At 46.6% G+C, this 14,056-nt stretch overlaps 1 protein-coding gene across 4 annotated transcripts in view; it reads right to left on the bottom strand.

Moving 5' to 3' along the window:
• Positions 1-9,985: 9,985 nt before the first annotated feature.
• The window catches only part of TBC1D1 (TBC1 domain family member 1), a 223,444-nt gene continuing 219,373 nt past the window's right edge, over positions 9,986-14,056 (bottom strand). For all 4 annotated transcript variants that reach the window (XM_052641622.1, XM_052641617.1, XM_052641621.1 and 1 more), the window contains one exon: positions 9,986-11,749. In XM_052641622.1, coding sequence (XP_052497582.1) covers positions 11,549-11,749 — 201 coding nt within the window. In that variant the 3' untranslated portion in view covers positions 9,986-11,548. The remainder of the gene's footprint in view (positions 11,750-14,056) is intronic.

Below are 14,056 nucleotides of genomic sequence, written 5' to 3'. Positions count from 1 at the left end.
GGGCTGTCTGTGCCCTGTGGAGCATTCGGCAGCAGCTCCGGCCTCTACCCACTAGAACCCAGGGGCACACACCCTTCCTCCGCCCTTCAGGTTACCACCCAAAATGTTCCCATGCACATTTCCTGTAGAAAGTGTTATCAGCTCTTGGGAGAAGAGACAAGAAGCTAATAAAAGTGATTGCCTTTGGGGGCTGTGTTGAGGGAGTTTTGGAGGGATTTGCTTTTATTTGGTATGTTTCTATTGTGTGCTTGAGTCTTTACCCTATGTGCTTCTAAAATAAATCTCTAGGCCCAAGGTGGAGTCACTCCTTTCCAGGGTGCCCCATTAGCAATCCGAAATTTGAGAACATTCATGTCCCTGAGAATGCTGTGCTTGACCCAGACATGCAGGGTGTCCAGTCAGCCAGTCCCCAAAGGCCAAGCCCACTCTGGGCCTTCTCACTCCCAACAAGGGGGGGAACTTCGCCTCAGCTAATCAGATATTTTCTATTTGTCTCATCCTTGTTTATTCTTTATCCTGTAAAAGCTTCTTGAGATTACCCACTTTGTGAAGTGTAAAATGTAGCTTGTATCGTCTAAATTGTTTTCTTTAATCACTTTTAAATAGGATGTTACAACAATGGGGAAGAAATGTTTTGGAAAGACTACACAGTGAAAGAGTGGAAACTAGGTTTCTTGACCACAGTTTTGACACCAACTCCAGTGTGTGGGGGTTTTTCCAAGTGATTTTTGGACGCCTGCAGGGTGTCCTATAGTTCAAATCCTTTCTGACACCACCTGGAGAGAGCACCAAACCCCACAGGTTAAGGGCTCAGATGCCAGCTGCAAGTCCAGGTTGTCACCCATACTTCTGACTGACTCTGGACTGGAGGTTCTCATGACTGCATCCTTGGGTTCAGTTAATTTAATAGAGTGGCTCACAGCACTCAGGAAACCAGTTTCATTACTAGATGACTAACTTATTAAAGGATACGACTCAGGAACAATTAGCTGGAAGAGATGCACAGGGCAAGAGAGAAAGGGAGTCAGGGAATGAGGCTCCCAGTCCTCGCCGAGCACCCCGCTTTCCCTCAGTTCTCATGTTCTCACCGACTGGAAGCTCTCAGAATCTCATCCTTTTGGGTTTTTGTGAAGGCTTCATTATGTTGGCGTAACTGATTAAATCATTGCCCATAGGTGATTGATTCAACCTCCATCCCCTCTCCCCTCCCTGAAAATCAGGGGCTTGCAGCTGAAAGTTCTAACTTTAATTCCTGGTTGGTTCCTCTGGCAACCAGCCCCCCTCAGGTGGGTTTCAAAATTCACCTCATTAAATAACAAATAACATCTTTATCAGCTTCAATACAGGAAATTCCAAGGGTTTTAGGAGCATTGCTTGAAGATCAAACACATATGTCTTATTATAAATCACCATATCACACTGACTACAGGGCTTCTCAGCATCCATAACTCATGCTAACACATTTTTAATCCCTAAAGGTAGCCGAATCCTGGAAATGGCATGCCTCGGAACACTTCAGGAAGCACCAACCTGGCCAACACTGCTGAACGCTCACCATCCAGGAGAGAGTTGAAGGTGGCCAATGCTGGGCATTTTATCGGTAAAATACAGTAAAACAAACACTGGCAAATTAGTTACCGGTAAAACATGGGCTGGTCGTTCCACTCAGCCTGTGTGCTCTGAGGTATGATGCTCCTTTCAGCAACTTTGGATCATCCTCGGGGCAGTACATTCTTGACAGGAGTCCCGCAGGGAGTTGTGGTCTCTCTGGTTACACCTCACTTTGGGGATGAACCACCTGCAAGTTCCCCAGGAGCTGGAGGCCGGGGGACTTGGAGGGCTACTGCCCTCTGCACCCCATTCCCCTTCCTTGTCCCTTTGTTGGCTTTGTAGGCTCTCTCCTGGCTTCTTTGCCTTCTCTTGTCCCCTCTAGATGTTGAGGCAGATGCTTTTCCACCTCCTCACCTGCCCCTTTTAGAGGATGGGGAGGAGGGAGGTAACAGAGGATGACATTTTAAATTCTGGTAACGATTTTACTATTTATCCCGAAGGTCCCCAGGCATACAGCACACCTAGTGATCTCTCAGGGATTCCCTGGTGGCTCAGACAGTAGAGAATCTGCCTGAAATGCGGGAGTTCAATCCCTGGGTTGGGAAGATCCCCTAGAGCAGGGCATGGCAACCCACTCCAGTATTATTGACTGGAGAATCCCGATAGACAGAGGAGCCTGGTGGGCTACAGTCCATGAGGTCGCAAAGAGTCAGACACAACTGAGTGACTAAGCACACAGTGATCTATCAAAAACACTGGAAGGTAACCGAACCAGCCCTTCACCTGTTGCTACTCAACCAATAATGCTGACCATTCTGTGGCTGCAAACACATCAAATCCTAATCATTTCTTTCCCCACTAAATGAGTTAATAGTCCTCTAAGGGGCTCATAACAGGGCCTGGCATGTGGTGACTGCTGGTTTTGTTTTGTTTAGCCATTATTATATCATCATACTCTACATTCAACATTTCTCACTATTTAACAGCCTCTGGAATTATCCAGATGTTCAGTGAACAGCATTATAGCATGAATGTGGAAAGAAGAGATAAGCATGTGACCTGATCCACAAAGTAAGGAAGATTTCCACAGCAGTAGGAAAATGAGGATAGAACCATAGGGACTTCCCTCGAGGTCCAGCGGTTAAGACTCCAACTTCTACCACAGAAGCATGGGTTCCAACCCTGTTTGAGGAATTAAGATCCCTCATACCGAACTATGCAGTCAGAAACAAAAACTGTAGATCCGCAGAGCTGTGGATAATGAAATTCTCTCAGCCACGGTTGCTAACTCAGGTGTCTCCCATTTTGTACTGCTCCAGTGCGACTTCCCCCCACCCACAAGCAAGTGGCTCTCTAATTTTGGCAGAGGTCAGAATCCTTTGGAATCCCTCAGATGCTTGCTAAAAAAACCATTGGCTCCACCTTCCTGAGTTTCTGAATTAATAGGTTAGGGTAGATCCGGAGAAACTGCATCTGAAACAAGTTTTCAGATGCTGCTGACTCTCTTCTTTGGGAACCACTGCCCTTCATGTTAACTTAGATTCTGGCATTTAAATAAACCTTTTGCTCAAATCCGGTCATGGGTCCAGCTTGTCACCATTCATCAAGGTCCTGTCATTCATCATGTTTGTTTTGCGGCACCTTTGCTTGTGAGAGACATGCCCCCTTCTACAGGTCCTTGTACAGGTCACTGATGAAAATGTGAACTGGACTGGCTAAGGACAAAATCCAGGTCAGGTTAATTAAACCCCTGCTTTAGGTTCAACCCATTATAATTACAGCGGTAGTTCTCAATCCTGATTAAACTTTAACATCACAGGGGAAGGTTAAAAAACAACCATAAAAAAATTTTTTTTTAATCTCTCCAAGTGATTCTAATGTGCAACTAGGGCTGAGAACTGCCATCTAGAGGTCTTATAGGTTTAACTTGCTAAATCAACCCAATACATGGGCTGTCCTAGTTTCATTTAAGCTATTGTGCGGGATGTCAAAACCTTTGCTGACATCATGTGTGTTTTTCTACAGCTGGATCATTGCTCTTTCAAAACCATAAAATTATATTGGGCTAGCATGATATGGTTTTAGGGAATCATACAAATTTTAAAGATCAAATTTAAACATGTTTATAGTTGTTGAGGCCTTTTGTCTGGGGTTGATGTCAAGCTCACAGAATTGTATCCATTTAGTTTATATAATCCCAGTGTACTGTGTGTCATCCTGCTCAGTCGTGTCTGACTCTTTGCAACCCCATGGGCTGTAGCCAGCCAGGCTCCTCTTCCCATGGGATTTTCCAGGCAAGAGTACTGGGGTGGGTTGTTATTTCCTCCTACAGGGGCTATTCCAGACCCAGGGAATGAACCTCCATCTCTGTGTCTCCTGTATTGGCAGGCAGGTTCTTTACCACTGCGCCACCTGGGAAGCTCCCAGGGTAATGATATTTAACATTTATTGCTTGCTGACTTTGTCTCAGCCACAGTGCTTAGAGCTCTTTAAAATATCAAATCCTACAAAATAGCTATTGTTATTTCTATTTTACAGATGTGAAATCAAGTTTCAATTTTAGCTGACTCTAGGGCTCATGCTTTTAAACACTAGCTGTTGCTTCCATTTTTAATTGCCAGACACCATCTTGTTCTTCAAATGTTTTATGATGTTTTACAAGGATGCTAAAGATATGAGGAAGCATGAAATAAATAACTGGAATAAAGACAGACCAGAGAGAAGCAAAATGAACTGTGGATCAGAACAAAATGTTTGTGCGTTTGCTCACTGCAGGGTTTGGCTTTGAGTGTTCTGAAAAATCAAAATAGGAACACATGTTCAACTGCTCAGTTCACACTGAACACAAACATTGCTCAGGAGAAGTACCTGGGAAACCTGGGGCTTCTTAAAGATGATACTGAGGATTAAAGGAATGTCTGCAAAAACATCCTCATGATCTATGCAGACAAGAGTGTCACAGGACTCAGTGAACCACAATTTACACCATCCACTTCCTCCCTCATAAAAAAACAAACAGAATTTTGGCTTGCTTTACACTTCTTCAAAAATTTCTTCATTCCCATTTCCTGTGCCCTTCCCATCACTAATCACTCACTCCAAAAGAAGATTAATAACAACCATGCAAGTCTTTGCTCACATTTTCTCAGTACTCGGAATGTAATAATAATAGTGGGAGCAGTTAGGATTTCCTTTTAGAGTTTCAGTTCTTGACTCATATTCCCTTTTGGATTCTCGTGCATGAAATTCACACTTTTAGGACTTTAAGGAACAAGGTTTCCCCTTGCATGAAGTCGATGTGGCTGTGTACACAGGCTGTCAAGTCTGCAGGCGAGGTCAGCATAAACGGAAATAACAAGGTGCCCATCACAGTGCCATTGCTCCAGCCCATCCCTCCATGCAGCTTGATGATGTGGAGTCAAGAACAGCAGATTCCCTTGTGTCAGCTGAAACCAGCGATGAGAGTCATAATTTGTCACTTACCTGTATGAGACTATACAGTAATGGGAGTTTTACCTTGAAAGGTATCAATGTTTTCTTGCCATCTGAAAAAGACACAGTGTTAAGAGTGCTGGGGCTTTGGAAAGGAGCTCTGTTGATGCGAGACTGATGGTTAGGATAGAATCATGCATGATTGGAAAGTACTCTGTCATTTTCCAACATTAAGCCACCTAACTCCTCTTTAGCTGGTTCCTTATCCTTTGGATCCCACCGTGCGTACCGGCTCCTCGGCTGAGCCTTCTCTGACAGCTCTGCATAGGCAGTCCTCATCCCGTGACGAATTTTTGTTTACTAATTTCAGTCAGTAAACATTCCCTATTCTGCTACACAAAAGGGCAGCAGGACTTCCCTTGTGGTCTCAGGGCCTAGATCAGGGTTTGGTTCGTAGCAGGGGCACTGTAACCACCTACTGAAAAGAGTGAAAACAGCCAAACAGGTGGACATCAGTGAGCGGAGTCAGGCTCTGAGGAGCACGTGGGACCAAGTCTACATCATGAGAAGAGAGTGGGGCCGTTCTGATATCAGGAGTGATCACAGAAACATAAAGGGTGAAGGAGAGGGATTCTGAAGGAAAAACTCATTTTACCTTACCATTTCTGATGATCAACATGAATAGATGATTAGAGCATATGAAATTTACGAGTAAAGATGACTGCCACGTGCCTCAGAGGAAGGAAAATGGAACACGAAATCCTCAGTGGAAAGTACAGAAAGAGCTGAGGTGGGCAGAACATTGCCATATACGTCAACCTGCCCTGCTCCCACATCCACCAAGCACACCTTCCTCCACCTCCCTCATGTGAGGCTTCACCATCTGCACCGATGCCCTTAAGACGGTGCCCCAGAATCACCCAGCAGGGGCCAAGAACCAAAGCCACAGGGTCAGCTTTTCCTACAGTTGGTAACAAGGAGGAATACGATGAGAGGTTTAGGAAGAACCACTATCAAGAAGAGCAGAAAGAAGACACCTAAAACACAGACCCAAATAACGAATGAGGTGAAAACAACAGCAGGAAGATGTAGCCAGAAGAGTGAGGAGAGGCAGGCGAATCTGACGGGGACGAAGAACATTGCGAGCCTGTCTCCCCGTGGCCCTGTCAGGCATCCAGGCTAAGCCCGCGGTTCCACACACACGTGAAGCTTCTCTCTGCTCCGCACAACCCAGCACTCCTCAGGCCCCTGCAGGACAGCAGGAAAGGGGCACGGGGAGGGGGCAGGCAGCCCCATGGGTGAGGAAGATCCCCGCCCCAGTGCCTCCACCCCCGCCCCATTACTGAGCACGCTGGGCTCTGAAAGGGAAAGCACAAAAAAAGGCTGCTGAGAATGTGCCATGGAAAGGGCTTTGTCCGAAAAGGATGCTTGGTGTGTTATTGTTCAGGTCATCTCTTAACCAAAAGCTACATGCACGTTTACTCAAAACAATCTTGGAAATGCTTTTACAACCCGTTCAAAGCTTTCCAAATGGAGTTTGAGTGCTTTTTAGTCCTTGATTAAAAATATAAAAGTCTAACACATTTTAATTAGTTCACATTAATCTGCCTTGGAGAAAGATGAAAATTTACTAGCCAGGTATCCACAAAAAGCCTTTGCACAATTGGTGAGTACATGTGAACTAATGCACAGCCTGACTTACTGTGACCAGCAGTGCCCTTTCTCCATTTAGAGGTTGGAAGCCATCTTTTCTTCAGCCATGGCAGTGCACTCAAACCATCACACGAGGCTGACCTTGGAAACTGACATTGGAATTACTGCGTCACAGTCTTAAAACAATATTTAAAATGAAGTGTTTATTGTTCTCCTTAAAGACACTGGATATCAACTTTTTAATCGTTAGTATTTTTAAACTATTTTGTTTCACCTCATTTAAAACTTCTATCTCATATAATTTAGTCACACTTTAAAATAAATATTCACACAATGACATAAATTCAAACGACTTGCTAATAAGGGTTTACAACCAAAACAGTTGATTATTCACTTTAGAGATATGAAGGCAGTTAATCTATGAAGTCTAAGTACTAAGAACATTCTTTTTCATCTTTTGTTATCAATTTTAATTAATAACTGCTGTAGTTGCTCCATACCCCAGCTCTTATATTTTCCTAATCATTCTGATCGTTTCTAAACATGGCAACAAAAAACTTTTCCTACTGGGAAGTTTCACTTCTTAAAAACCAAAGGCAATTCTATGATTTTTTTTTAACATGGCAATGCAAGGGTTTTAGAAGTCTAAAGTAAAAAAAGAAATGACTGTCAAGAACAAAGGTTGGACCCAATTAATTGAAACCTGTTGCAGTAGCATTTCTCTGCCACACATAGACAGACTGGGGAGTGCCTCTGTTTTTCTTGGGAGGGGTTGGGGTTAATTATTTATTTTGGCTGCAATGGTTCTTCAGTGCTTCTCTAGTTGTGGTTTGAGGGCTTCTTTTTGCGATGACTTCTCTTGTTGTGGTCACAGGCTCCAGGTATGCAGGCTTCAGTAACTGGCACACAGGCTCAGTAGTTGAGGCATACAGGGCCCAGCTGCTCCGAGGCTCATGGGATCCTTCTGGACCAGGCATGGAACGCGTGTCTCCTGCATTGGCAGACGGATTCTCAACCACTGGCCCACTGGGAAGTCCTCCCCTCTGGTTTTAACTCAGGACAAATTAAGGCCCCTGGAGACTCCACATCTCAGGAGAGAACCTGAGTTGGGCTCCTTACTATACAGATCACCCTTCTGGAAAGTGAAGCAGACCTTTCCTTGCCTTGAACTTTAATGCCATCAGAAGTGATTTGCAGAACACACTGGAATTAAAGCCGGGTGATGTAGATCATTAACTAGTCGGTCGGGAGACTGAGGATCCCCCTGACCCTGCAGCAACCATTAGCTGAAGCTCTCTTCTCAGTTTTTCCCTCTGTAAAATGAGATAGAAAGTAATTTTCCAGTATAAAACAGAAGGTTCTTTCCAACCTGAGATATTTTGAGCTATCCCAAACCCTTAAAGTAGTTTCCATTTAAGACAATGTGGCCGGTAAATTATTTTTACATTGCAAGTTTCTGGATCTTAACCTGTAGAATGCTTGGTCACACTTGATAGAGGGAAGTTTCATAGAGGGGCTTCCCCTATGGCTCAGCAGGTAAAGAAGCTGCCTTCCAACACAGGAGACAAAGATTTGATCCCTGGGTGGCAAAGGTCCCCTGGAGGAGGAAATGGCAACCCGCTCCAGTATTCTTGCCTGGAGAATCCATGGACAGAGGAGCCTGATAGGCTACAGTCCATGGGGTCGCAAAGAATCAGGTAAGACTGAGCATATGGCACAATGGTAGAGGAAAGGAGATGGAAGGCTGGGGTGGCCCGACATGTCAGCTGTGGTTCCTGCGGTTTTAAGTCTTCAATGCTGTACCATCAGTGACAAAGTCAAAACCAGTCTCTGAATCCTAACCCTATGGATCACGAATCATATATACTTAGCTGGAGGGCCTCCGTCGAATGACTCACACGTGCATGCTCTCATTCGGGTTAGGCAGGTTCCAAAATTAATTGTCCTGGTTTGTATTACATCAGTTTGGTTAAGCCAGGACTACTTTCCCGTGTCCCCTTGCCTCACGGTTCTAAATTAGAATTGACTCAGACATGCTTGCGTGGTTTTTGGAAGGTAAAGTGAAGCCAGGGCCACTTTTCTCTGAAGGGCATCAGTCAAGTATGGTGACAGACAGGCATGAGGTGTCTGTGGGTCCTTGTCCTCGTTCTCCGCCTCCAGCTCTTCTTCCCGTGTTCTGACCTTGAGCAATTACCTGGGCTGGCTCTACTCCCACTACCAAACACTGGCCGTAGATGCAGAGGTGGTCACTGCGTGGCGGCCACAGCTGCCCCCGAGCCCTCGGCCTCAGGCCAGGCCTGCGTCAGCACCTCCATGCGTTCTGCCTCTCAGAAGGGCCTTCTGAGTTCCATGAGCACCTCCTTCTGCACCTTCCCCTCTGCAGCTTCTCACACAGTAGTATTTTCTCTTATTCTGGTAACAACTCCTGCATCCTACAGCCCTCAGAGCAATCTTTTCCCCCCAATTCACCAACCAAAACAAACACAGATCCCCAAATAAACACTGTTGTTCTATCTACGTGTTTAACTCCTCACAGGGACCCCAACTGAGTGTTCTGCGTCACAGGGTGCTTCCTGGGGATTCAAGGTCTTCCGTCCGAGAGGGTATAAATTTTATCAAAAGACAAGACAACCTACAAGTGCACACATGTGTGTGCATATAGTTGTTGTGTTGGGGAAGAACACAACAGGAAACTTTCTTAGTTTAAAAACTTGGCTCTGTGAATCCTCAGGCAATGTGAACCATGACTTTATCTGTTCCCAGCTAAGACACAGGCTGACGGTCCAACCTGTAAACACAGGCCCGTGTCCACTGTCCTCTCCATCCAGCGCCACCTCACGACAGCACCCACTGGCACATACCACGGCTGCGTCTGGTCTGAGCAGCCCTACTATGCACATAGAGTAGAGGTGTCACATTTGGGGAGCAACACTTGAAAAACAAGACACCAATCCCTCAGAGAACTCACTGCCGGTTAGGGAACAGTCACACTCTGACCCACAGGGGTTCACATGTGTGCTAAGTCACTTCATTCATGTCCACGTCTTTGCAACCCTGTGGACCATAGCCCGCTATGCTCCTCTGTCCACGGAATTTTCCAAGCAAGAATACTGGAGCGGGTTGCCACGCCCTCCTCCAGGGGATCTTCCTGACCCAGGGACTGAACCCACACCTCTTACGTCTCCTGCACTGGCAGGCGGATTCTTTACCACAGGTGCCACCTGGGGTGGTCCTTCAGCTTTTTGCTGAAAAGCAAAAACCCAACATTAAAAAGAAAAACGCACAAAAGTATGAGTATGAATTATTTGTTTTATTGCTTTGTATCTTATTTAATGCAGAGTTGATGTTTTTGAGTAACAGTAATAAGATGTCCAAAATTCAACATTATTAAACTTTCAAACCAGTAAAGTATGTGGGAAGAAGACCTCACATGTTAACTCCGCTAAATTATAGCTGGTGGAACAATTCATAATGAAGGCTATAGGCTTGTCATCGTGGTTTATGACACGGGCAACGGTAGAGAGTCCCTGGTGTCAACCAACTGTGTAGGCATCAGGGGTGGCAAGTGCGCCTCCCTTGGAAATATCTGGAAAGATCTAGAAAGACTACAGGTATTAAAAACCCTTCCTTTCACCTCAGGCTTGAAAGAAACACCCACCACAGAGGGTGTCAAAGAACTCCTGTGGAACAGAAGTGGTTATGATGATACAGACCAGAAATGGTTCTGCTGTTGAGAAGTGAACTTGCCTACACGTCCCCTCTCTAATCCACCGCCCGCTCCAGCCTGTCATGAGCGAGGGCCTCAGGTGACGACCAGATGACACCAGGCAGCGGCCTTTTGACGGCTGAAGGCACTGGTTCTCCTCATCCTAAGGGAGTGGGTCACTGGGTTGTGAGTTACATTCAACACGCACATCCTACCACGAAAAACTGCTCTCAGCTGCCGTACATTTGATGTAATTCCAGGCTGAAAGTCTGAAGACTTTAAAACCCCAGAATGTCTGGGGCCCCTGAAAGTCCTGACGTGCTGGGCAACTTAAGCAAGGAATCTGATTCCCAAGGGGTGGAGGCTCGAAGGGACACAAGGCTGCTCACGTCACATGACACCATAACATAAATATGAGACTCTACAGTGTGGATACGAGACGCCACAGTGAAATTATAAATACTCCAAACTCTACGACTGTCAGCCACACGCTAGCCATACCCGGGCGCAGTCTAAAAACTGGTGATCTTCCCGTAAAAACGTGTATCTACAGTGAATGTCATCAATACTTAAGGGCTAAGCAAAAACATGTGAAAACTGTTCTTCAAAGACAGACTTCATTAAATATCAAGCATAGTGACCAAATTTAAGATGCCAAATTTAAATAAATCACTTTTGATTTTTCCCAGGGGTAACCTGGGGCCTCCACAACAAGAATGGTCAAGGGCCAACTGCACCCCGCCGGCGATGCTGAGGGTGTAAATCACGCAAACCCTCTTGGAAGAACAATGGACACATCTGCCAGAGGAAGCGTATCTCCAGCCTCTTCATTCTCTGAAATACCAGAGAACTAACAAATGCCCTTTACAGACACAGGGATGCTGAAAAAGAAAGCAACAAAGAAACATAAAGGTGCATTTATTCGAGTCCATGCCATCTAATCTACTGAGTACAGTAATCAAGACTGGAAAAGGGAAGAATTAAACCTAAACAACAACAAAAACACTGGGACGTTCGTCCCCTGCACTGTGAGTCAGTTCAGAAGAATCTGTGTGCTGGCAAGCCAGTCTCCTCCCTGAGAAGCACGCTTCGTTCTCCGTTCTCCTCCAGCATTTGCATCTCTCTCAGTTAAGGCCTGGACAGTGTCAGGGCGGTGGCCACACCTGTTCTGGAGCTGTGGGCTGGCAGGAGCTGGGCCCCAGGCCATCAGTCACCCGAGGGCTTGGGCAGTGTGGGGTCAGCCTCCCGGCTGCCCAGCTCTGCCATCTGCCTCTGGAGCTGCTCCACCGTCTGCAGCAGGGCTGACCTCTCCAGCTCCAAGGCCAGGGTCGCCTGCTTCAGCTTGCTCTCGCTAGTCAGGAGCTTCTCAACGGTGGCTTCCAGGCTCTGGATCCTCCCATTGGCGACCTGGAGAATAAAAGAAGACATGTGAATGTAACTGCCTGGGAGACAGTGGGAGATCCACTGTGTGCTCCGCTGTCCAGCCTTGGGGGCATTTCGGAGCCTAATTCTGGCAGAGACACACCTTTCTGCGTTTATTATCACTTCTGGCCACAAAAGACTCTATTTTCCAGGCTCCCTCAAGGGTGGGCCAGGCCATCTGGAGAACCTCCAATGTCTTTTTCCTCTGTGTGGCTACTCTGAAAGCCACACATGGAGACAGTGGCTTCCCAGTGCGGAGGAAGCCTGGTCCCCGAGTTGCCTGCTGGAGACGGCTGCAAAACGGTCCAAGACCGCTTCGTGGAGACAAGGTGCTGGGTGTCCAGTACTGCGCCCTGGGATCCAGGGTGCTGTTACTGTAGCACAGTCCGCCTGCTCTGACAAATACATGCAGCTACAGGTGCACACTGGTTTTAGACAGACCATCCAAATGGTTTCTATGTGAAGGCCCACGCAAGAACAGCTCTCTAACCTGAACCTTTCGTTTTCCCTCCAGTACCAAGAACCGGCATTTCCCTCAGAACGAGTGGAGCGCTTGAGGGGCCGAGCTCTGCTAAGAGGGTCACATGTGTGGCCTCACTGACCAGACACCAGGAGTGTCCCCACTCCCCCCAGTCTGTATCCTCAACAGTCAGTGTCTGGCAGCCCTTCCAGGTGCTTCTCTCTAGCAACGGACCTTCCTCCTCTTTCGAGTCCTCTCGGACAGGCTTCCCAGGCAACCACAGAATTGGCTCCAGCTGTCCGCTGCATCCCCCTGTATTCAGGCCCAGAGTCTGCAAGGCACTGCTCTGGCTCACTCATCCGCCCAGCCCTGTTAAGTGTCCCCATAGACACAATGGTGTTTTTTTCCTCATTTTCAAAACAAGGGAAACAGTTTTTTGAGCAAGGTAACACCTGTGCCAGGCAGACAATTTATGACTCAAGATTGAGCTCCGGCTGTGACACTGGAACACTCAAAACAGAAAGAAAAAAGGCCTGAGACCCTAAGTGGGTCAGTTACCAGGCAGGGGGTAGTCCCACTCAGGGGGTAAGTCCAAGCAGCCCTCTCAGACCCCCATACTCCTGCCCACGGTCAAGGCCTACAGCCGGTCCCACCTTATCTCCTCCAGCGACCACTCCTTCCGAGGCCATGGCACTCCCAGGGGTACCTGCCAGCTTAGCAGCGAGCTGGTATGCACAGTCGTTTACTGTCTGCATGAATGTCCGGTCTCCTCCTCACTCAGACCGAAGTTCTCTCACCCTGCATGTGGGTCTGACCTCTCATAGGCACCCAGCTCACAGACACTCAGTGACTCAGTGATTACTATGAAAAACGCACATCCCTTATCATATGGCAGTATCAGTCGTGTCTATGCAATTGTCTCATGCGCGCTGCTGGACAAAAGAGGTTAGACGGTTTAGTCTCCAGCTGCCAGAGGACAGTCTTCAGTGTTCAACAAGAAAATAAACGGGGCTTTGGTATCCAACTATATGAATGGAACAGAGTCAAAAGAGAGGTCAATTTTGATAGTTTGGGGAAAAAAACAAAGGTTTATGTTGGAAAATTAAGTAATGCACTGAACACCTATCCCTGGGCTCTGAAAACTGTTTTAAAAAAGAAAAAGAAAAAAGGGAAGAGAGTCTCATAGAACTTCTGTGGTCTGGCTGAAAGATCGTAATTCCATGTGATTCAGAGGGTAAAGGGAAGGCTACACTCAGGCCCCCACAATCTGACTTGCCATAATCCCTAGTGCAACTCTGAACATCTGTTGTTACCAGTTACCGCCTGATGCCTTTCTGGAGGGCTACAGAAGTTGGAGCAGCTTTTCACAACTCTTCTCCTCACAAGAGGGGTACAGTATTAACGGAAGCAGCACCAAATTACCTCCCCTTTTCACCACAAACCCACGTGGGTATCAGCCTAGTAAAATCAACCTTCTAGTGGAGTGCTATTTTAACAAGACAAATGCTTCTAACGGAGATCTGAGCGTTCCATCCTGCTGTATTTCAGGGACTGACTGTTTGTCTGGAGGGATTTAAAATTCCCACCAACACTGCAGATCCTTACATGCAAGACAAGGTTCTTTGTCCCCTGGCGCCTCCCCTTCAGGTTACAGCTGAGATCCCCTGGAGAAATCACACCCAGACACTGTCATTTTCACAGATAGGATATCTCCATCTTAGGGGAACACGAAGCCGACTTTGAGAATGTGACCGGAGTCAGGACTCGGTAGGCAAAGCCTTTTCTTTGTTTCTCTACAGTAACTATCTACTAGGTTACACTGGCGTAAAATC

Source organism: Budorcas taxicolor, chromosome 6 (genome assembly GCF_023091745.1).
Source record: "Budorcas taxicolor isolate Tak-1 chromosome 6, Takin1.1, whole genome shotgun sequence".
Lineage (NCBI taxonomy): Eukaryota > Metazoa > Chordata > Mammalia > Artiodactyla > Bovidae > Budorcas > Budorcas taxicolor.
This window is presented reverse-complemented; position numbering and strand designations above follow the sequence as displayed.